The sequence below is a fragment of the Crinia signifera genome, chromosome 2, assembly GCF_055691185.1.
Source record: "Crinia signifera chromosome 2, ASM5569118v1, whole genome shotgun sequence".
NCBI lineage: Eukaryota > Metazoa > Chordata > Amphibia > Anura > Myobatrachidae > Crinia > Crinia signifera.
The window spans coordinates 292,638,095-292,664,239 of record NC_139218.1 but is presented as its reverse complement, the minus strand read 5'-3'; the positions used below and the strand labels follow the sequence as shown (position 1 = coordinate 292,664,239).

At 46.0% G+C, this 26,145-nt stretch overlaps 1 protein-coding gene across 3 annotated transcripts in view; it reads left to right on the top strand.

The window, feature by feature from the left end:
• The first annotated feature begins 5,040 nt into the window (after positions 1 to 5,040).
• NDFIP2 (Nedd4 family interacting protein 2) overlaps positions 5,041 to 26,145 on the top strand; it is a 93,932-nt gene continuing 72,827 nt past the window's right edge. Inside the window, exon 1 of one of the 3 annotated variants that reach the window (XM_083168807.1) lies at positions 5,041 to 5,293. In XM_083168807.1, the coding sequence (XP_083024933.1) occupies positions 5,252 to 5,293 (42 nt within the window). In that variant the 5' untranslated portion in view covers positions 5,041 to 5,251. The remainder of the gene's footprint in view (positions 5,294 to 26,145) is intronic. The other 2 variants (XM_083168808.1, XM_083168809.1) reach the window with 2 other exon arrangements.

The following is a 26,145-nucleotide window of genomic DNA, read 5'->3' as shown; positions in this document are numbered from 1 at the left end:
TAAGACTGTGCCGAATCTGTGCGTGTCCACCGCACACGCAAGGTTTGTATGTCGTCCGTACACACGCCCTCTTCTTAAAGAGTGAGTCCGTCCGAATGCGGAGGCTCGATGGGCGTTTCTACGGACGATGTCCGCATAGCGTTGCGTGCGGCCCGCTCCGTAAGAATTTGTGAAAGTACGCACCGATCAGAATAAGGGCCTTTATCACCCTTGCATTTATCTCTTGTTAACGCTTAATACATCTGCCCCAATATCTTTTTGTCACTCTAGTGGGATATATTTTTTGTCCTATGGAGCGCAGCATGGTCTCCACAGCGCGTCCCACTGGACATAGTCAAACATTCCTCTAATCATAAAACATATAGGGTGAACATTTGTCAGTGAGGAGCATAACATGGTAGTTGCTAAATTGTAGTGCACTAGAGGACCTTTCACGCCCAGGGGGAGGAGTAAGGCCGGGGGGGAGGGGGGGCTTGCTCCTTCACTATCCATGCCACCACTCAGGGGTGGATTGGGGACTAAAAGTGTCCCTGGAATATTTCTGAAAGTGACCTCATGTGGGCGGCAACAAATCAATAATGGGTGGAGCCAACATAACAGTAGGCGGGATTACTGCATCACTATACTTAGATACATTGTTGACAGTCTAAACTAAAGTCTCAATAGTGTCTGAATATCAGATTCATCAATATTAACTTGTGTTTGTTGGTGAGACTGTAAAATGGGAATGGACCCATGGTTGTCTGGCACTAACCTGACTTTACACACTTTCAACTTCAGGCTGTTGATACTGTATGTTGATACTGGACATTGCCTCTCTCTGGAAAGAGCCAGAAAACACTACAGTATATACACCAACCAGGATCACATCACCGTAATGCCCAGTACACATTTCAGCACACGCCGTTATACCCAGTACACATTACAGCACACGCCGTTATACCCAGTACACATTACAGCACACGCCGTTATGCCCAGTACACATTACAGCACACGCCGTTATGCTCAGTACACATTTCAGCACACGCCGTTATGCCCAGTGCACATTTCAGCACACGCCGTTATGCCCAATGCACATTACAGCACACGCCGTTATGCCCATACACATTACAGCACACGCCGTTATGCCCAGTGCACATTACAGCACACGTCGTTATGCCCAGTGCACATTACAGCACACGCCGTTATGCCCATACACATTACAGCACACGCCGTTATGCCCAGTGCACATTACAGCAAACGCCGTTATGCCCAGTACACATTACAGCACACGCCGTTATACCCAGTACACATTACAGCACACGCCGTTATGCCCAGTACCCATTACAGCACACGCCGTTATGCCCAATACACATTTCAGCACACGCCGTTATGCCCAGTACACATTACAGCACACGCCGTTATGCCCAGTGCACATTACAGCACACGCCGTTATGCCCAGTGCACATTACAGCACACGCTGTTATGGCCATACACATTACAGCACACGCCGTTATGCCCAGTGCACATTACAGCAAATGCCGTTATGCCCAGTGCACATTTCAGCACACGCCGTTATGCCCAGTACACATTACAGCACACGCCGTTATGCCCAGTACACATTACAGCACACGCCGTTATGCCCAGTACACATTACAGCACACGCCGTTATGCCCAGTGCACATTACAGCACACGCCGTTATGCCCAGTGCACATTACAGCACACGCCGTTATGCCCAGTGCACATTACAGCAAACGCCGTTATGCTCAGTGCACATTTCAGCACACGCCGTTATGCCCAGTGCACATTACAGCACACGCCGTTATGCCCAGTGCACATTACAGCACACGCCGTTATGCCCAGTGCACATTACAGCACACGCCGTTATGCCCAGTGCACATTACAGCACACGCCGTTATGCCCAGTGCACAATACAGCACACGCCGTTATGCCCAGTGCACATTTCAGCACACGCCGTTATGCCCAGTGCACATTACAGCACACGCCATTATGCCCAGTGCACATTACAGCACACGCCGTTATGCCCAGTGCACATTACAGCAAACGCCGTTATGCCCAGTACACATTTCAGCACACGCCGTTTTGCCCAGTACACATTACAGCACATGCCGTTGTGCTCAATACACATTACAGCACACGCCGTTATGCCCAGTACACATTACAGCACACGCCGTTATGCCAGAAAACACTACAGTACATTATATACACCAACCAGGATCACATCACCGTAATACCCAATACACATTTCAGCACACGCCGTTATGCCCAGTACACATTACAGCACACGCCGTTATGCCCAGTACTCATTACAGCACATGCCGTTATGCCCAGTACTCATTACAGCACACGCCGTTATGCCCAGTACTCATTACAGCACACGCTGTTATGCCCAGTACACATTACAGCACACGCCGTTATGCCAGAAAACACTATAGTACATTATATACACCAACCAGGATCACATCACCGTAATACCCAATACACATTTCAGCACACGCCGTTATGCCCAGTACACATTACAGCACACGCCGTTATGCCAGAAAACACTATAGTACATTATATACACCAACCAGGATCACATCACCGTAATACCCAATACACATTTCAGCACACGCCGTTATGCCCAGTACACATTACAGCACACGCTGTTATGCCCAGTACACATTACAGCACACGCCGTTATGCCCAGTACACATTACAGCACAAGCCGTTATGCCCAGTACACATTACAGCACACGCCGTTATGCCCTGTACACATTACAGCACACGCCGTTATGCCCTGTACACATTACAGCACACGCCGTTATGCCCAGTACACATTACAGCACACGCTGTTATGCTCAGTACACATTACAGCACATGCCGTTATGCCCAGTACACATAACAGCACACGCAGTTATGCCCTGTACACATTACAGCACACGCCGTTATGCCCAGTACACATTACAGCACACGCTGTTATGCTCAATACACATTACATAGCGATGCTGACCGTTCATACTTTCGGCCTGCTATCATTTAGATAGCAGCGCCGATATGGACAGGGGCGCTATGCGCCCCTGTCCTTTACTGCACGCTGGCTCCGTCATACATGGGGGAGAAGTGGTATCACTGCACATAACGTGCGCTGATACCCCTTCTCCCCCATATCAAATGGTCATACATCTGCCCCAATGTATCAAATAAAAACATGAGTCCCCGATCAGCGGCAACGCTACTATATGCGGCCGCACCTCCTCCCTCCCGCTGTTCTCTGAATGACCGAGTCCCGGAGAACAGCGGGCGGGAGGAGGCGGGCCGCTAACAGTACTAACTAACAGGGCATTGTGTGCGTCGTTGCCGCCGATCGGGGATTCACTCATATTTTTATTTTATACATTATGTGAATGTGATCATGGCATTATTGATTATTGTTTGGCATGGTCGATGTTGTGGAGACTGCAGGAGGAGGGACATGCAGTGCAGTGGTCAGAACAGTGGGTGGGAGGCGGCGGGGCCACTATCTCTGATGGCAGCCACCCACCAATGACAGACAGAGGAGGCAGGGCCGCACACAGGGACTGGGCGATGCCTCCTGCCGCTGAGCAGCCCCGGCCTCAGCCTGTCACTGTATATTTGTGCTGTCCTGTCAGTGACTGTGTCAGACTCAGGGGTAGATTTATGAAGCAGTGATAAGGGACAAGAAGTGATAAAGTGCTTGGTACTTTATCACCGGCCAATCACTGCTTCATAAATCGACCCCATAGTGTGGCTGTGCGCAACTTTCGGCGGCGGCAGCCTCTGTAGTGTCGGCCTCCCGGGAAAGTTCCCGGTAGATATAATGGACAATCCGCTCCTGCCACCACTGGTTGCCTTTATAACCAGGTGGCGAACGAAGCGGAGCGAAACACATTGCCTGAAGCGTGGCGAGCAAAGCCAGCCCACAAGGATCCATTTGGGACCCTTATTCCGGAAGCGGTACATCTGTCAGAATGAACTTAGGTCTACAGTCATTAGGTCGACCCCACTAGGTCGACTGGCAGGAAGGTCGACCTGACTTAAGGTCGACATGGGCCAAGGTCGACATGACTTAAGGTCGAATTTGCATAAAGGTCGACATGAGGAAGGTCGACTGGTCATAAGGTCGACATGGGTTTTTCACTGGTTTTTGATCCGAATGTCGACACAGTCGACATGGACACAGTTGGCAATGAGAATCGGACCCTCGCATCGCTCGCGATGCTTCGGGTACGGTGCCTCGCTGCGCTCGGCACACTATTTTGTTCTCCCACCACGCCCTAGTGGATGGTAGGGCATGAAATACCGCCTGTCGGCACATGTCGGCTCAAAAAACAGTGAAAAACCCATGTCGACCTTATGACCAGTCGACCTTCCTCATGTCGACCTTTATGCAAATTCGACCTTAAGTCATGTCAACCTTGGCCCATGTCGACCTTAAGTCAGGTCGACCTTCCTGCCAGTCGACCTAGTGGGGTCGACCTAATGACTGTAGACCTAAGTTCATTCTGACAGATGACCGCATCCCCTTATTCCAACCTTGCTCCTACTCTCTCCGGCCCCTCTTCTCCCCTGTGACGTCAGGAGGTCCCTTAGCCCACTTGAATTTAGACCTAACCAAAGAAGCATGCCTCAGTGACAAGCACTGCAATCCCTGCTTCAAATGAATGCATCAAATGAAAAAAAAAAAAAATTGTTGTCAATGGCCAACTGTGTTATGGAGGGACAGGTTACCGGCGCATCTCTCCATTGGCCACTAGCACCAAAGTAATTCCTTCCGAGTAAGTGGGGATCCACTGCACCCAGGTCCCACCCTGAAGCCCAGTGGATGCAGCGCTGGCTGCTGATGTGAGCTGGCTGCAGTCACATGAATGCCATGAAGACATTGTACAGTGCAGCGTTACAGAAGGGCATGCAGTGGGGAGACATGGCTGCATCTCGTCCCCGCTTTCCTTTCCCATTACTCCCCGGCTGCTGCCACCCGGCCACCCATGGAACCGATCTCACGCATCCATGACAACGGCTGGGGCATCCCTACCGGCTACAAACCTCCCGAAACTGGCCACGCCCAAAGGGCGGTGCGGAAGTGAGATCGGGGGCGGGAGGCGGTGCGGTCCCTGGTGGAGGCTGGCGGCAGTGCAGAGCAGGGAGACAGCGCCGGGCACCGAACACACAGCCAGCCAGCCAGCCAGCTCCAGCCGTACGCCGTGTGTAGGCAGCGGGGCACAGGTTCTGGGCGCTTCCGCGTGGGTCATGGATCATCAGTACCTTCAAGCTGCCAACCGATACCAAGTGGTGAGCGTGACGTGGGGTGTGTGATGTCACGGGTGGAAGTGTGGGGACACTGCAGTGGGCCCGCTGCAATGCGTTGCTATTGTCTGTGCACAGTCAGTGACAGGAGCATCCTCCCCGTGTGTGTGACTGACGCGGTGATGACCAGCTCTCTGTTGTGTGTGTGTGTGTGTGTGTGTGTGTGTGTGTGTGTGTGTGTGTGTCTGTGTGGTGTCAGTACTTCCGTTGTGTCAGTAACTGTCAGTGGTGTTGTATATACCTATTGTGTCTGTGTGGTGTCAATGCTATTACGTTGGTCACAGCTGCTTAGTGTGTGGCTCTGGTAAGATGCCTGTGCCCTGTGGTTTATGCAGTTGTTCTGTCACCGTGCCCTGTGCTCTCACAGTTCCCTGTGGTATAAACAGACGTGTTGTCACAGTGTCCCATACTATATACAGCTGTGCCGCGCACCACTCTACCCCCTGCTATATACAGCTGTGCCGCCCCGCTACTGTACCCCTGCTATATACAGTTGTGCCGCCCTACCACTGTACCCCCCTGCTATATACATCTGTTCTGCCCCGCTACTGTACCCCCTGCTATATACAGCTGTGCTGCCCCACCTACTGTACCCCCTACTATATACAGCTGTGCCGTCCACCACTGTACCCCCTGCTATATACAGCTGTGCCACCCACCACTGTACCCCCTGCTATATACATCTGTGCCACCCCCGCTACTGTACCCAATGCTATATACAGCTGTGCCGCCCTGCTACTGTACCCCCTGCTATATACAGCTGTGCCACCCCGCTACTGTACCCCCTGCTATATACAGCTGTGCCACCCCGCTACTGTACTCAATGCTATATATACAGTTGTGCCATCCTGCCACTGTATGCCCTGCTATATACAGCTGTGCCGCCCCGCCACTGTACTCCCGGCTATATTCACCTGTTCCACCACTGTGCACTGTTCTATATACAGCTGTGCCACCGTTGTGCCCCGTGCTATATACAGCTGTGCTGAAACCGCTATATACAGCTGTGCTGATATTGTGGATCGTGCTATATACAGCTGAGCCGCCACTGTGCCCATGCTCTATACAGCTGTGCTGAAACTGTGCACCGTGCTATATATAGCTGTGCCCTGTGATTTATACTACTGTGTGCCCTGTGGTATACACAGCTGTGCAGTTACTGTGCCCTGTGGTATATATACAGCCATGCTCTCTATGTGACTGTATAATTTGTGTCTGTATTGGTACAGCCCATCCAGTTTAAAACAACTACTGTATAACACTTTTCTGTTTATTTCCAATTATCACCCGACCTGGTCAAAAGTGTTTGCTGTGTAATATTATCCTGAATAATTGGGTTTCAATCTTAACCCTCCAGTGCCTCTAACAGGTCATTTCTTAATGATTTGTCTCTGGATGATTACTAACCCAGCAACATAAGGTAACGCACCTTTTATATGCTTAAAGAAATCCACAAAACATGACTAGTTTGTGGTACTTGAGGGCTGGAGCTGTGAACACTTGCACTAAAGTCTTCTAACACACAAATAGCCGTTTATACTAATTTTGATGATTTGTTTATAGGTTATTTGTGTTCTGTACAACTACATGCAGGCTATGATTAATGCTTGGTGTAATGGTGTGTACTTTGTTCTGTTTATGTGCTATAGCTTATAATATTAGAGTCTCTGATTAAAATAAAGTATGTACATTTATTTTTTGTATAAACTAAAATATGTAACTTTTATATTTTAGGTCACATATAAGCTTAAGTTTAGAAATGTTTTGGCCTGTTTCAAGTGTTTCCATTCTGGTCTTTACATCAATTAATTTATGTATGAGTAAGAATGAATGTGCAATAACTCCTGTATTACTAGTAAATTGTAGTTCTGTGGACTTGCAACACTGATTGTTTTCATACTTTGACCTGTGTATACAATGCCTGAGGATGGGGTGTAGTCTATTACGATAAGACAGAAGAGTGAATTATGTATATTGCACATTTTTGGATTGTTTTCTTTCCATATTGTACAGTAAACACAATTTACAAATATTTATAAAACTGACAGTACTAAAACATTATACAGGTATAGCAATTTCTATGAAAAATATTTGTACTGCGAAGCAAAATGTACTTTCTGACTGGCCTGTGTGCACACAGCAAACCTTATTTGTCATGTTTTATTTTGATATCACAGAAATGGACGCTGTTGTATGCTGCCTTTTCAGTAATTTCTCTCCAGTAGGACAGTGCTATCTTGTGGCCTAATTATCAGATTTATTACCAGTTTAACATGACTAAGGTCAGTAATATTTGACCAAATCTCATCTAAGTGGATCATAGTGTAGTCAAGGCATCCCAGCAATATAGGTAAAATGTCAGTATACTACACAGTGAAACACACAGTGAAATAATGAACAAACAGCAGACTATAGATACTGTTTATGTAACATTAATATTTCAGTATCACATCAGTATTTTCTCCTGTGCTGTTCTGTGGCCCAAGGATGTAGCGGTTTATATTTTTACAAAAAATATATTTCTCTTGTTTTTGATTTCTAACAATCTGTCACTATTCATTTGCCCCCTGATATGTTTGAGATCCTATGAAATAAAGAGCTCAAGTGAACTTTTTCCTTATCCCTTTAGCTATCAATGATTACATGTTTAACATTAGCCCCTAAACCAAGGAGCAGAAATTATCTATCTATCTATCTATCTATCTATCTATCTATCTATCTATCTATCTATCTATCTATCTCCCTATACACACTAGAGGAGATAGTAAAAGATATTGTTTAGAAAGGGATTTCTGAGCGATATCTTTCAATATATCGTCTAGTGTGTACACTCAATATCATTAACCATGCTCACTCCTGCGCATCGATAAAGATGATGCCTGCTGTGCGTGCAGGTTAACTTGGCTATATAGCCAAATGAGCTGCATGTTTAGCGGGACCTGGTGAACGATATTGGGGGCCGAGAATTCGGGAATAATGCAAATATACATCCCCCAGTCTTATTTCCCATACTTTGTCATCACACATCACCCTATGATGAACAGAAACACCCTACTGAAATTCAACCAATGACAATTTCACAACATTTTGCATGACTTAAGATGCATATCTATAAGTTTGCCCGCAGGAACATCCTACCACTATTACTGCTTGTTTAGTGTTCATTCTAGCACCCGCAATCTTTGAAAATACATGCAGTTCCTCTTCCCTGCCTGGGGTGCCACTGTCTGCTGTGGTGTTTCTAGCACAGGTCTGGTTTGCATATCAGTGCTGATATACAGACCACACTGTGCTAGAAGCACTACAGCAGACAGCGACACCACAGGCAGGGAAGAGGAACTGCATGGATTTTCAAAGATAGCGGGTGCTAGAATGAACACTACTTGTTATTACCCAGTTTTGTGTTATCTGCTTGACCAATTGTAAAACACAACGGAATTTGCTGCACTATATAAGAAACTGTTAATAAATAATAAATAAAGGATAAAGCCATACAGGGACATACAGGCACAAAGAAAGAGAAGAAGTAAGGACGTACCAAAAAAATACAATACAATACAATGCAGTGTAGCAAAAATGAAGACAAATGTAATGCTAAGGGTGCTCTATATATTAATATTATTAAGGGCTGATCAGAGAAATACCCAGATGAGCTGGAAGAGAGAAATACCCCTTTCATACTGTACAAATAATTGGGACACTCTGCAGTGTGAAAGGGCTTTTTGAAAAATCCTGGGTCCAGCAACCTGTCAGTCTGACCCAGGTTGAAAGAACGGTTTTACCCAGGTCAGACCCGGGTTGCTGGGCAGTGTGAATAGGTAACCTGGATCGAGTGACTTGTTCACACTATGCGAAGGAGGCAGCGTCCGCTCCAAGCGTTGCATCCTCCACCCCACCCCCTGATGACATCAGCGACCCAGCTTATTGCAGGATTGCTGCAAGGAGCTTCACCTCACAAATGGCCGGTTGTTCCTGGAACGGACCCTTGTCCAAATCCCTGGTGCGACTCGGCATTTGCAATGTGAAAATAAAAAGGAGATATGGGAATGCGATGTGGGAATAAAAACGGGAGATAGAAGAGGTGAGAAGGTGGGAGTGCTGAAGAGATAGAGGTATAAGGAGAGAGACCAGTGCGGTGACAATATCTAGTACTTCTATACTAGATAACGTCACTAGACTTGGTGGTTACATTTTATTTCATGCAAACATTGTATCATTTATTTTACTTCTATAACCTCCTTGTATAAAGAGCCACTGATATTAGGCAGGAAAGAAGAAAATAGTCATGATACATAGTCAGATTGTTACATAAAAGGTTAATTAAAGGCTCTGTACAATTTAATGAGACCTCAAACACACATGTAATTATGTATTATGAAACACAACTTCAGCACCTGTCCCAAATTCAGCCATCGGAGGCCACAATAAAAGTCAGTCTAGACTGACAGTTTAGATTCTTCTCCCATGCGGCTGCATGTGAGCGGATGTGTATCCAATTGCATGCTAGTGAGCGGATTCGGTGGAGGGGTGGAGGTGGACATTTGGCAAGGCGACGGGCAGCGTTTACCTGCTCGCTAGGCTGAAAATGTATGCAGCCTAGCGAACAGGTCTGAATCAGGCCCACAGCTACTAGTGATCCCTCCAGGATGCCGGCAGGGCAGAATTGAGGGGAAAATGGGCACCTTGAACTAGGAGGCCTGGGCCCTCTGAAGTCACTAATGTAGGCAGGCCGGGGCTGCCAACCTGACATCAGCTTGGGGGAAGCCCCTACTGAGGTGCTGCCCCCCCCCCCCCCCAAAGCTCCCTGGTCAATGTGTATAGATGCCATGCACACGGTATCTATTCACGCTGCAGCGGGGTCCCATGGGCCTGGCTGCTGAACAATAACTATCCTCTGGCTATCCTTCATGTGATACAAGACGCGTTATACATAACTTGTGAGCCCCATTTGACTCTGTAGCACTGGGCGTCTTTGCGTGTGACTTTTTCCATTAAAATGCTGCTTAATGGCAAAATTGAGCGCATAGAATGGGATACGGTCATATTGTCGACAGTCATTGGGTCGACAGGGTTCTAGGTCGACATGGGTTTTGTCGACAGGTTGTTAGGTCGACATGGTTTTTTTCACTATTTTTGGAGCCGACATTGTGCCGACAGACGGTATTTCATGCCCTACTATCCACTAGGGCATGGTGTGAGAATGAAATAGTGTGCAGAGCGCAGCGAGGCACCGTGCCTGAAGCATAGCGAGCAAAGTGGTTCACTTACAACTGTGTCCATGTCGACTGTCGACATTCGGGTAAAAAAAACAGTGAAAAAACCCATGTCGACATAATGCATATGTCAACCTAAACCCATGTCGACCATGTCCCATGTCGACCTAGACCCGACCCAACGTTGTTGACCTAATAGAACATTAACGCTTTCCAGAAAACACTGTAACATAGCTGTAATAGAACATTAGCGCTTTCCAGAAAACACTATAACATAGCTCTTCTTATGCAGATCCAGTAGCTGATTATGTAACCTATTTACTTAACTTTTTTTTGCGAATAAGATGTATATTAATTGGAAAAAGTGGGAAAAAAAGCACCCAGCGCTATGTGTTATGTGGAAGGGTTGTTAATGCGAATGGAAGCTATATACAGGTTGAGTATCCCTTATCCTAATATCCGTTATCCAAATTATTCCGATTGCCATAGTCTCCAAAATGTACTTGTATGATTTATTTTTTGCTAAAAACTTACTGGCTACATCTGTAACTGGCACTACTGGGGACATGATATGTAACTGGCACTAACGATGTGCAAGGACATTAGTGTTCCCGCTAGGCTGTTTTTAGCGGGGCGCTGTGCCCTGCCCTATTTCTAAAGGGCAAAAAGCGCCCTACAGCAGCGCCCCGCTAAAAGAGCCTGCTGCCTGACTTAATGTTGTGCCTGGGGAAGCTCCAGCCACCGCAATCTCAGTGGCGCTAGGCTTCCCCAGCAGGTCACGGATTTCAGCGGGGCCAGGTCCACCCCCTTGTACGATGAAGGAAGCCCGGGCACGCCCGCTTTAGTGACACAGCGGCCCGGGCACGCCCGCTTTAGTGACACGGCGACCCGGGCACGCCCGCTTTAGTGACACGGCGGCCCCGGCAAGCCTCCTTTAGTGACGCGGCGGCCCTGGACTGCCTACAATGATGATGTCGGCGGGCATGGTCAGCCCCCATTGCGCTGCCCCCGTGCAGCGGCGCCCTGCCCCAAAAAATTCCTAGGAGGAACACTAGACATTATTGCTTGGCATTCAAATCCAGTGTCCAATATTGTACACAACATTTTTTAAAACCTTGTTTCATGCACAAATAAAATATATTTGTGTGTATTTCATGTGTTTGATGTGCTCATACAACATAAATGCAAGATATCTCAAGATACTGTACCTCATTCCAATATAAAAATATTCCAAAATACAGAATAATCCTTTATCCAAAATGATTCTGGTCCCGAGCATTTTTCTCAACCTGTATGTACTTGCACACATCTGTGGGCATAAAAATGCCTGTTGCTACAAATACAGTAAAAAGGGAAACAAAATATATGTGAAAATAACCCATAACAGCAACTATGTACAAGTCTGTATACTCTGTGCAAACTCCTCAGATTTCTTAAAAGTCCTCTGATGATGTTCGATAAGCCCCAATGCATTTTCAGCCGATACAAATGGGTTGCTATAGTGATTAATGACCGATGGTCATTTTTGTAGTACCCAATTAGAGATCGTTATTAACGGCTGAAAATGGACCTGCGATAGCCCGAAAATACATGTTATAAGGATATGTTCACAATCCGATGATTTACCGCAGATTCAGTAGCTACTTATAAGGATTTTGCTTTGCGTGCCTTGGGTACAGGTAGCGGAAAAAGGTTGCCAGCATCGTGGCTGATAGGATAGCCCCTGGCAAACCTATTGGCAGCAGTAAAGCACCGCTGCTAACACCATTCCCCCTTATGATTAGTTTGGTCCTTTGAAACACGAAAAAAAGGTTTACACAGTTTCTAAGAGTTATATGGTAAATGAACGTTAAAGGTTATTCACAGACCCATTACATACATTTTATAGTTTGTTGCACTCAAGTGTAATCCTGAAGCAGACAGACTCCTTGGAGGATTTAATATGTACCTAATGATCACTTAAACCTGACTACACTTACTGTATATGCAGAAAGTATAAATAAAAATGTACAAAATATAAATGCATGAAACAAAACAGAATAATGGCAGTATTCAATGTCGGCCGCTATTTTCGACGAAAAATAGCGTCCAGCACCTATTTAATGCTGCAGTTTCCGACACCATTGAAGGCAGATTTTGACAAAACAGAACTTTAAAACAAGTCGCATCTGTTTTGTTGGAAACGGCCGTGGGTTGTCAAATTCATGGCCATTTTTCGACAACATAAAGCCGTTTTGCCCACTATAATGCCACTTTTTGACACTCAACAGGCGGAACATTGAATTCCGCCTGACTAGTATCTGGCGAGCTGGGCGAAAATGGGACAGGATTCCGACTGTTGGGATGTTCCGACAGCCAAAATCCCCGATTAAGTACCGCTCTATGTCAAAGTTCAATTTGACCTATTCAATCTTTCCTACTGGCGGAGAGATATGACAATTCATCATCTGGTTTTGACAATGCAGGTTGTCGACTGGTGAAAATATCAGCACACATTGAATTCCACCTTAAGTGGGAATTGAATCAGCCGCAATGAATTAACATTTCATTATTCTTCTTTATTAGGCTGCACAGACAATTTGTAAGTGTTATTACTTATTAATATCTAGTTCTTTCTTTATCAATTGCACAACCTGAATTCATCTTCTGTAGCGCAACTACCGTTGTATATATTCCTTAATCTGGGGAAATGCCTAAAGGCCCACACACACAGTGGACTGAGCTGAAAGCAGCTCAGTTTACCTGTCTGAGCATGCTTTCAGCTGGAAAGCCGCCCGGTGTGTACGGGGCAGCGATAAGCAATGAGCACTGATGCGCACTCCCGCATCATCGCTGGGCCGGCTGTATTACCAGCAGATGAGCAGCAGAGTGGATGGCTTTCCATAGCGTCCCAGTATGGAATGTTGTCGTCCACCCCCAGGAAAATTGCTAAAACGGGCATAAAACGCTCAGTGTGTATGGACCTTTAGTTGATCCTTGTGAAAGTAATGTTTTGTAAATGTTTTGCTAAATCAGAAAGTGAATCAGGACTTAAAGGCACAAATGCCACTCCCTAATTTATTTTAACTAATTAACATTGGCAAATTCCTTAATTCTTCAGAGGTTTATGTTATGTCTGAACCTGCTTGTTTGTGCATATGTACACTTGGGTATTGCATGGTAAAAGACCTTACATAAGGGACTGCTCTGCTCTGAGAGACATCAGAAGCTTAATACTCTGGAGCAATAGTTTGCCCACAGCATGCAGCTGAAAGTAACAGGGCAGTATAAGTGTGTGGAATAACTCCTGCATACTGTGCATATTACTTCAAGATCTGACTATTAGCACCAGCGCCCCTTCCCCCAAAGGGCCCTGGAGGTAGATGGAAGGAAGGGGTCAGGGTGCTGAGAACAAGGACTCTGGAAGCATTACATGCAGCCTTTAATTTTACCATTGGTGCAGAAGGTGCAGTGTCCCTGTCACCCTCTTTCTGCCTCTCCCTGTCACTCACTGCAGTACTGTATATTATGAACTTGGGTTGGGGTGGGGGAGGGGGGCACAAATTATATTTTTGCATCTGGGCTCACCACTCACAAGTTCCGACACTGACAGGGGCTATTGTGAAACATACCTTTTGTGCATGGATGGTGTAATGGTTTGTATTACTGCCTCACAGCCAGAGGCGTAACTACTACCTTCTGGGCCCCATAGCAAAATTTTGAGAGGGGGGGAAGGGAGATAGAGAGAGATTATATGGAAGGGACCGAGGTGTAAAGGGGGGGGGGGTTGTAGAAGAAGAGAGGGAGAAAAAGAGGAGAGACATGGTGGTGAGGGAGTAAATGAGAGGAGGTGGAGAGAGACAGACATAGAGACATAGACAGAGAGAGACAGACAGATAGAGAGGGATACATACAGAGAGAGAGACTTAAGGTGCTTACACACAGGGGCGATTTTGTGCAAAATCGCGGGAAATATGGTCGCTGAGCGACCATATTGCCCGCAATGGGAGTGTGCACCGGCGATATATCGCCGGGTGCGCGCTCCCGTTTTTGCCCCTGTGGTGATCGCTGGTCGCAGGAACATGCTCCCCCCCGGCAGTTTCTTTTTTATCAGTGACCATCTCTGGTCGCTGATGTAAAGTAGAAACTGAGCAATATATTGCTCAGCCATATATTGCTCAGCAATATATGGCTGAGCAATATATCTCCCCCATGTACACAGCAATACAGAGAGAGAGAGAGACAGGCAGAGAGAGAGAGAGAGAGAGAGAGACAGGCAGAGAGAGAGTGAGACAGAGAGAGAGAGAGTGAGACAGAGAGAGAGAGTGAGACAGAGAGAGAGAGTGAGACAGAGAGAGAGAGTGAGACAGAGAGAGAGAGTGAGACAGAGAGAGAGAGTGAGACAGAGAGAGAGTGAGACAGAGAGAGAGACAGATAGACATACAGAGAGAGAGAGAGACATACAGAGAGAGAGACACAGAGAGAGAGAGAGAGAGACACAGAGTGAGACAGACAGACAGAGAGAGTGAGACATACAGACAGAGACATACAGAGAGAGAGAGAGAGACAGACAGAGAGAGCATACCTCCCAACTGTCACGATTACAGCGGGACAGTCCCGATTTTCGGGTCCTGTCCCATTGTCCCGCTGCGGGGGGTGGCAGTTGGGAGACCCCCCAATCTAATAGAATAGACGCTGTGCGCATGCGCACAGCGTCTATTCTCGTATGAAAATTAGGTCGCGGCTAATTAGCATAGGCCGCACCCTCATTTGCATACGCCTGGCCCCCTTTTCTGTCCCTATTTCCCCAACACAGAAGTTGGGAGGTATGAGAGAGGCATACAGACAGAGACATACAGAGAGAGACACACACACACACACACACACACACACAGTGTTTCTCCTATTCACATCCTCTCCCCTCCGACCCACAGTTAACCCTGTCCCCCCTTACCAGTATTATTCATGCTGTCAGTGCCGAGTCTTCCTGCACTGACAGCTCCGTGTCTCCTGTTTCCCAGGGCCAGGTAAGCAGCACAGCGTGTGTCACGCCAGGGCTGGTCACTAGATAGTGACGTCAGTCCCCGGCAGCATCAAAGAAGGGAGAGGGGGGAAGGCTGCAACAGCCGGACCACCACATTCCCCTTCATATGTAGCACATCGTTGGTAGCGGGGGAGGGGGCAGAGGCACCACTGACACTCCCAAGCGAGCGGCACTAATAAGGAAAAAGGGTGCAGGGGATGCCTGCTGTGCTATGGGCCCCCCCAAGGGCCCGGGCCCCATAGCAGCTGCATCCCCTGCACCCAGTGCTCACAGCACTGAGTTCATGGGTTTGATTCCCACCATGGCCCTTATGGAGTTTGTTTTTTCTCCCAGCGCTTGGGTGGGTTTATTCTGGGTACTCCGGTTTCCTCCCACAATCCAAAAATACACTGGTAGGCTAACTGTCTCCCAACAAAATAAACCCTAGAATTTCTGTGTGTGCATGTACATGTGGTAGGGAATATAGATTGTAAGCTCCACTGGGGCAGGGACTGATGTTTTAAATATTCTCTGTAAAGCGCTGCAGAATATGTGTGCGCTATATAAATAACTTGGTACTTGTTTCCTAGCACGGCCACACCGATTTACATCGGGGTGGTCGTGTCGGAAAAATCGGGTCGATCGCATCGCATGCGATTTGGTCGCATGCGATGCGATCGACGCGACCGACCGATTTTGGACCCGATTTTTTTTTTTTTTATGAAATGTAAATCGGGTCCCTGGGACCCGATTTTACATTGCATTCAATGTAAAATATTCCCAACCCCCCCAAATTTAACGGCGTACAGCGCACCCCACTATAGACGCCAACCCGAAGCGTGGCGAGCGCAGCGAGCCCGCGAGGGGCGGCGGTGCGCGTCCTCCGACCTTTTCATTCCCCTACTATCCACGTCGGCGTGGAGTTGAGAATAGAATAGTGTGGCGAGCGCAGCGAGCCACCGAGCCCGAAGCGTGGCGAGCGCAGCGTATACCTGTGAAGTTATACGCGTCCCCTCGCGGGGCTCGCCACGCTTCGGGCTCGGTGGCTCGCTGCGCTCGCCACACTATTCTATTCTCACCTCCACGCCGACGTGGATAGTAGGGGAATGAAAAGGTCGGAGGACGCGCACCGCCGCCCCTCGCGGGCTCGCTGTGCTCGCCACGCTTCGGGTTGGCGTCAATAGTGGGGTGGCGTTTACAATGGGGGGGCATGACGGGGCCATATACAATGAGAAATGGCCCATATTGGCCCATTTCCCATTGATTACTATGTTAAGATGGACTTAATCAAGTCCATCTTATCTTGTGCCATTATAATGGCACAAGACCGACACGACCGACGCGATTTCAATGTTAAAAATATTTTAACATTGAAGCCTATGGAGAAATTGGGTCCATCGCGTCGGTCGCTTCGTGTGCCATGTTAAGGCACACGACGCGACCGACGCGATGGACCCGATGGACGCGATTTCTCCATAGGCTTCAATGTTAAAATATTTTTAACATTGAAGCCTATGGAGAATCGGGTCCATCGCGTCGGTCGCGTCGTGTGCCTTATTAAAGGCACACGACCGACGCGATGGACCCGATTTTCCATTTGACGGTAAAATGGACCTGATTTGAAAGAAAATCGGGTCCATCGTGGGCATCGTGTGCCTTAAAGTTAAGGCACACGACCAAGAAGATTGTGGCCGTGCTAGGAAACAAGTACCACCTACTTAATAAATATATATATATATATATATATATATATATATATATATATAGTACACAATATCTCTAGAGTTTGCGCTAAATAGAGTCGGTCGCTTTATAACACTTGATCTCCTACTAGAGAGATCCACAACCAATAGCAAATCCAATAGTGTTATGTAGCGCCCTATACAATTGATCTTGATACTTCCAGTCTTTCCTTTATGATACAATTACCATCAACATTTTTCAATATAAAACATTTATTAAAACATTTAAAACAAAAATGCAAATGCAAGTTTTGAGACAAATTTTCTAATACAGACGTATTCTTTAGATTTACAGATCGGGGTGATTTTCAAAGGTTACCCAACGCGTTTCGTCTCTTTGTGAGACTTCATCAGGGGTGAACAATTTAATATCAGATCTTAATAGATCTTTTATCGGAAAATCTTGCTATTTTGCAGTAGTACAAGGTCCGTTTAGAGGTTCAAATTTTTGACTTAATAGGTCTTTTATCGGAAAAAATCTTGCTATTTTGCAGTAGTACAAGGTCCGTTTAAAAGGTTCAAATTTTTTAGCTCAAATGGGTAGAGGAGTAAATTCCTGGATCTTTCTATTCTATTAAAGACCCTTAAGCAATGGGCAGTTGCCCGTACTTGCAGCTCGAAGAATTATAATTTTATGTACCATTAATGTATCTTTATTGTTCTTAAATCTTAATTTGAATACAGTGTATAGGGTAGATCTTTGAAAAGTAGTCCCCTTATATAATTATCTGGAGTGTACTCCAATTTCCAAAAAGTTCCTCAAGGATCACAGGAGTGAAAGTGTGGTCCCAAAAAACCTTTTTAGCTCCTATAGATGTGCTCTCTCCTGTGAGAGAGCACATCTATAGGAGCTAAAAAGGTTTTTTGGGACCACACTTTCACTCCTGTGATCCTTGAGGAACTTTTTGGAAATTGGAGTACACTCCAGATAATTATATAAGGGGACTACTTTTCAAAGATCTACCCTATACACTGTATTCAAATTAAGATTTAAGAACAATAAAGATACATTAATGGTACATAAAATTATAATTCTTCGAGCTGCAAGTACGGGCAACTGCCCATTGCTTAAGGGTCTTTAATAGAATAGAAAGATCCAGGAATTTACTCCTCTACCCATTTGAGCTAAAAAATTTGAACCTTTTAAACGGACCTTGTACTACTGCAAAATAGCAAGATTTTTTCCGATAAAAGACCTATTAAGTCAAAAATTTGAACCTCTAAACGGACCTTGTACTACTGCAAAATAGCAAGATTTTCCGATAAAAGATCTATTAAGATCTGATATTAAATTGTTCACCCCTGATGAAGTCTCACAAAGAGACGAAACGCGTTGGGTAACCTTTGAAAATCACCACGATCTGTAAATCTAAAGAATACGTCTGTATTAGAAAATTTGTCTCAAAACTTGCATTTGCATTTTTGTTTTAAATGTTTTAATAAATGTTTTATATTGAAAAATGTTGATGGTAATTGTATCATAAAGGAAAGACTGGAAGTATCTAGATCAATTGTATAGGGCGCTACATAACACTATTGGATTTGATATATATATATATATATATATATATATATATATATATATATATATATATATATATATATATATATATATATATATATATGTACTGCATCATTATGCAGACCTCAGTTTTCCCACTAAATGGCATCCTATTTTAGTTAACCTGATTGTGCCAAACACACATAGGTTGTCTACAAGTGAGCAGAGGATGGGGATGTTTATGTACATACTCTAGTAAATGAGATTGTGGGAAATGGACTAGAAAAGACACAGGGATACAGGGCAGAAAGGCCGCTCTCCTGGACAGTGCCTATTTTGGTTCTTGTTAGATTGGTCGCAGGGGAGTGAAGGTTTGGTGGAAAATGGATTGTTCAGCCTATGCATGCATTACTATTATATGCAATTATGATCCCAGGGTGATCCCTGAAAGCAATTCATTTAACATTGAGGCATGCTGGAAAATAATGTTGCAAAATTACCACTGTTAAGCCTCTGACTAAGCTAACCTGCTTGAGTGGACGTTTCTACCAGGATAGAAGCCATTATTCCCCCACAACCCACCCAACATGGATTGCTAAATAGAGAATCCATAAATCGATTGATTATCAAATGACTGTACATGCATACTGTACATGTGCATGTGCGAAGAGATATGACAGAAAATGCATATGGATCATAAACGCAATGTTGCCAGAGCTTGACTAAGGGGGGGGGGGGGTATTCAATCTCCCGTCGCTATTCCTGATGGGAGAAATAGCGGTGGGGCCCTATTCAATGTCTTTCCTGACAGCATTGAACAGGGATCTCGGCAGAACGGACCCGACTTTAGTAGCAGTCAGGCCCGTTCTGCTGAAATGGGCCGTAGATTGTCGAGATCCCGGCCGCAGCTCGATGATCCTAGGCCGTATCTTGCGGCCACGCCCCTTTTCGGCAATTAATTTTTTTCGAGTTGGCCAAGAACTGGACATGGTCATGGCTTTAGGACCAGCCTGACAGCCGTGGCCCGAGATTGAATATACCCCTAAAAGAAAACTGGCATTTTGGGGTGGAAACCAGCTGTTTTCTCGGAGGGTCTGTGATGTCAGTTGTGGCCACTTCCTCAGACCTACTCTTGCACAAATGGCAAAAACTGTTGGTTCAGGAACTGCGTGTGGATTGCAATTAGTGATCCATTAGCTATACTCTTGCAATTTAGCAAAGGGGCCTTTTCTTTTTCTTTCTGCTCAATGGCTTTCTTCTCACAGTCTGCTGCAAATTCTTACATAAATGATAAATGCTGAATTAGCTTCTTCGTCTCCTCATGTGTATATGAGATTTATACAGTTCGTTTTGTATAGATTCCACGTTTTACCATAATTATATCAGCAAATTGGTACCACAGACAGCAATATTGATATATATTACATTTTAGTATTCTGATAGTTGATGAGACGATACTGTAAGTAATAATAAATTATCTTTGATTTTGAATTACTAAAAGAACAGCCATATAAATCATATTATTTATCATTGTTTAATAACTTTTCTTATATAGCGCAGTATATTATACAGGGCCGCCAAGAGAAATCCTGGGCCCCGGTACAACAACTTCCTGGGGCCCCCACGGACGGAGCTCCCGCACACTCTACGGACCCGTTGTTACGCCACTGCTTCCAAGGTGGATACACGTACAACAATTTACACTGTAATGCCTATTACACATGTCACACACCCATTACATATTATACCACATGCCATAATGCTCATTACACGTTATGCCACACACCGTAATGCTCATTGCATATTAAGGGGTTAACATGCTCTGCCAGGGGTTAACATTCTCTGACAGGGATTAACCTGTCTGCCCTGATTTACATGCTCTGCCAGGGGTTTCATGCTCTTTGCAAAGGATTTACACATACCCTCCAACATGGCCCATTCCATTAGTTACAAAATGCTCTGTTCCTGGACTTCCCTGCCAGTGGCAGTTACAGATGTGAGCCTGCAGCACAGTCCAATATTCAAAAAGGGGGGGTCATATATACTGCTACCCCAAGCATCACTGTCCTGGACTCACTGGCAGTTGATGTGACTGCTCCTCTTTGAATTTTGGACTGTGCTGGAGTCCAACCTCTTTAACTGCCACTGGCAGGGAAGTCCAGGAACAGAGCATTTTGTACCTAATTGAATGGGTCATGTTGGGGGTACTTGCCACCAAATAAAAAAAAAAACCTGTGTGTCCAGACCAGGGCCCCCCTGACAGACCCGGGTAAATTGTACCTGCTCCCCCCCTCTCTCGGCACCCCTGATATTATGTTGTGCTTTACAATTGGGTAATAACAGAAGAACATAGGAGAGAATTTCAGTAGCAGGCAGGAAATTCAACTGGAAAGCATCATGTAGGTAAACGTTCTTTTTTATTTATTTATATTAGAACATTCAAGGCAAATCTTTTAATTCTAAAAACCTTGCAGCCAATTAAAAAAAAAATTAGATACTGTGGGTATCAGGGGTGGACATGTTGTTCTAAAATTGGCCACAAATTTTCCCTTTAATGGTAAATGGCTGATTCAGACCTGATTGCTGCTGCTGTGCGCATTAGCACAATGGGCGATAATGGATACACTTCGTATACATCTGGCCTGCAATGCACATTCACAATGCCTTCCAGCAATGAATTCCTGATACTATTTTTCTTAGCTAGCCGTTCGCAAGGTGATTGACAGGAAGCTGACATGAAATGGGAGTGTCAAGAAAAACGCAGGCACAACTCAAACTAAGACATTCCTAGGGAAGACGCACATGTGCCCAAGCGTTTTAGGGGAAAGTGTATGACTTCCCCTCTGGCCTTGATTAGGCTGAATTCATTGCAGCCACTGAGTAAGTCCAGGGCTACACAACGCTTGCGATCAGCAGTGGAAAAATAAATCGCTGTCTTACGAATGGTTTCGACATATTCAATTTGTGGCAAAAAAAATTCTAGCCATACGAGGGAGAGTGAATTGGGACCTGCAACCTATTTCATTTGTCCCATTAGAATACATAGAGATCTCAAGGATGGGTCATGTCCTCAGTAATGAGCCAATGTCACAAGACGTACTATATACAATGTGCTGACTGTTTCCATCTCTTGATACTTCCACAGATGCCCCCTTTGCTGACTTACTCCCTCCCCTGGAACCTGCTGTACTGCTTATCTCTCCTGTTGCGCTGGGCCATTGGTGGTTTTACCATTCAGTTTTCCCAGCGGTAGTCACTCTGAAGAGACGTAATGACGTCTATCACTTCAGACTGTAAGAGCCAGGGGGAGGTGGGTTTCAAACAGATCGGCCAGGACTGCTACAGCACTGCATGCAAGTATCAGGAGCCGCACACCTGCTGCGGATAATTATTGTAATAATATGAATCTAACCACCCGCACCACCCTAGTTATAGCCCTGAATATTACTTCCCTTGAGTTCAGTATGTTCTTGCTTTCTCCTTACTATGTTGTCATAGCTAGTTTGTATGGGATGCAGTTGAAATCCCGGCGGTCAAAATCCACGACACCCATAGGGGGAGAATAAATTAGTGTGCCTTGCGTAGCGAGGCACCGGGCCGGGATTTCGTACCAATCTTGTTTGTATGGTCTACCTGCATATTGTCTGGTCTATGTACAAATTCATCAACAGTACATTTGAAACAATGGCCTGATTCAGATGTGGTTGTTCTTGCAATTACGATTCTATGTTAAAATGGACAGAAGCTAATCTGAGCATAGGGATGTCTGCTGATGTCTTTTCTTTTATATCTGACAGTGTATAATGCTGAAACGTCTGTCGCACAATCTAAGTGCTCCTGTATATGCGTAGGCTGAGCTGCTGTTGTCTGATGCAGAGAGCTCTCCAGTAGCAAGTGAGATTGTAGCTGCTAATTTATGCTTGCTCAGAAAATGCCTTCTGAACGGACAGGAAATGCCTGCATTTGTACAACCACTTCCCATTACCACTCTGAAATGCTGTCTTCCTGCGACTCACCCCTCATTCTCTCACTGCGTGTGCACGCTGGAGCTCAGGCTAATGCAGAAAACATTGACTGGCTTTGCGTACAACAGTCACTTTGCCACCTTATTTGAATCAGGCCCAGAGTGATGTAGAACTATATAGAAAGGATAGATATAATGGAGATACATAAAAAAATATTTGGAAAATATTTTTGGAAAAGTTGGTGCTGCGGAAGTTCGACAATGCAGAAGGTCGACACATGTGTTCCCCCCCCCCCCCACTCTGGTTCCAGAACAGGTGGTCGTTCATGCCCTAGGTCATGGAGAGAGAATAGAATAGTGTGCCCGAAGCATTGCAAGCGTAGCGAGTGATGTGAGGGGCCGCTGTACACTTAGACATGTGCAGAACTAGACATCTAGATCTAAATGTCTAAAAAAAAATCTAAAATATGTGTCGACCTTCTGTCGGTTGACCCTAAGGGGGGTATTCAATGTCAGGGGCACGGCTGTCGAGCTAGCGCGACAGCCGTGCCCCTGTCCCGTTCTCGGTGAGCTCGCCTGGAGCTCGGCAGTCGGGATTCAATGTCCCGGCCGCCGAGCGGCGAGAAGGGGGCGTGGGCGCGAGTTGCGGCCGGGAAGTGACGAGCTGCAGCCGGCAGCTCGTCACTTCCCGGCTGTTCTCGGCAGAACGAGCCCGACAGCTAGAGATGTCGGGCTCGTTCTGACAGGAAACCCTGTTCAATGCTGTCGGGGAAGACAGCATTGAATAGGGCCCGTCGAGCATCTCCCCCACGGGAGATGCTCGACGGCGATTGAATCTCCCCCTTAGTCCTTGTCGACCTTCCAGTGTCAACCTAAGGGGCTGTCACAGGAATTGGCATTTCTACTTGATTTGTTTCCTTGGTGTGTGCATTTATGTGATCCAGGTATATGCGCCTTTCATGTAAAAAACTGGCTTCCACAAACTCTCATCTAATTAGTTTGATCCCGCTGTTTGTTGGACAGGATGTGAAAAAGGGCTGTACATGGTACATGGCCTTCAGTGTTGGTGCCTTCACGTTTGGGTAAATCAAGCTGCCCCCTCCCTCCCATTCCAACACCCCTGTTAAAGGCTGCCGCGGCAGCTGCTTCCCCTCCTGTCCCAGCCCATCCTGTGCACAGAAGCCAATAGGCTCTGTGTACAGTGATAGTTGCTGCCGGGCATCTCCCAACCTGGCTGCAGTGCAGCTGTCAGTTCAGCTGTATGTCAGTGAGCTGGCACCTGCCACAGAACCCGCTGGCACTGGATCCCCCAAACCGCCGCGTGGTCTGCGGCACCATTGTTACGCCTCCGGGCAGCGCATCTTTCGCGACACACCAGACCACCGCTGATGGCACACTAGTGACTAATGTGCCACGGCACAGCAGTTAGGAGCCGCTGCCATAGGCTAAAATGGGCTACCACCATCAGAATGGCAGTAACCCCAGGAAACGATGCAATGCTGCCTGATATTGGTAAATCAGGCAGCATCAAAACACCCATAGAAACCTATGGGGGAAGCGGCTGCGAGCGGTGCAGGAGGGATCATAGCAGGGGTCGGAGATTCCTGCTGCTTTCCCTCCTAGATACATTAAAGGGATACATAATATTTGTGGCTAACCATCGGAAGCAGGTGTTTTGGGGAATTAGCTGCAAATATTGCATGGTAAGTGGGCCCCATAGTCCCTTACCTCTAACACTAGGGACTAATAGATATACACAAGAACAAACAAGGAAAACTTTTTTCACCACTATTTCCCAGTAACTAGTGTGAGCTGTGTCAAGGTGACACTGATTATTTTTTTCTTTACAAAGTTTAAACAGGTCTTAGAAACTTTATGTACACAGTTAATGTATATTATCACCATTTTATTTATTACACTCTGAAGGTCATTTACGAGGTACAAAGTGCACTGCATGCTGGGTGGAGAGAGGGATAAAGGGCAGGAGCATAAGGCCTAGCTGTTTGTGCTTCCACTCTCTCAGCTCCTTCTCCAATGTCTACCCATGCTGTCCTATGTGACACTTAGGGCCTTATTTTGGTTCATTCTTTCTGACAAAATCCTTCTTAGATGGACAAAACCATGTGCACTGCAGGTGGGGCAGATGTAACATGTGCAGAGAGAATTAGATTTGGGTGAGTAATTTTGTTTCTGTGCAGGGAAAATGCTGACTGCTTTATTTTTACACTGCAATATAGATCTCACTTTGAAGTAAAACCCCTCCCAAATCTAATTCTCTCTGCACAAGTAACACCTGCCCCACCCGCAGTGCACATGGTTTTGCCCATCTAAGAAGGATTTTGTCAGAAAGAATGAACCAAAATAAGGCCCTCAGTTCTGTGTTGGCCTCTTTTGTATCTTCTTATTTAGAGGAACCAGGATTATATTCTCTGGTCTCATTCTTGCTGTCACCAAAACGACATCTGACCATACATAAAATAGTAATTGAATACAGCTAATGGTGACATATTTGTAATTGTGCAGGAATAATTGGATTAATACATACATAGCTGAAGTCTGAGCACAAACCGATGTTTTGGAGCTCGTTCTGTTAGCTCTGCTAATGGGCTTTCAACTTAATTCATCGTCTGGTGCTCTACAGTTTTATCACAAGTCTGTATGGAGCTTTTTGTATTTACAAGTAGATTGAGTGGAGGCTTTGCAGTAATCTTTTAATTCTTGTACATAAACAACATTTTTTACTTTGCTTTTCTGTTCTTTAATTCTTATGGGGAGTTTAATCATGTCATTTAAAGGCATATTACATTAAATGGTTATTTTTGTTAAAGGCATTTAGATCATTTGTTCAGTAGTTCATTTTTGTCAAGAAAAGCAATTAAATCCGTTTTTTTGTAGCTGCATATTTATAATGTCTTTCTATGGTTGGCCGGTCAGCATAGCGGCTTCCTTTCTGCACAAATTAATACAAATATGAAGAGGATGCTGAATACCTCCATTCTCCCTTTTCTTTACATGTTTTGGAATGGTAGAATGGTAGAGTATTGGCAGGATTATCGGGGGGCGTGACCACGGCAGGACGCGAGTGAGAGTCTGCACCTACCCTCCCTCCTGCACACCACGCTGATGGTGTCTGTCCCCACGCCTTCAGGAAAGCCCTAGAGAACGCCGAGTACCTGGGTGATCTGGCCGTGACTTGACTGCCGTTTTCAGAAGGGCCGGGTCCTGTGCAGCACAGGCGGAAGACGCCGGGTGGAGTGACGTCAGCGGGGGCCTGGGAGAGTGCCCGAGGTGGTGCCGGTCCATAGTGTACGGACACAACGCCGGCGAGCTCGGCGGGGGGCTGCGGTGGCAGACGCAGCTGCTGCCGAGGACGGCTGACCATCATCCCGTCCGCTCTCCCTGACGCTGCGGGTGT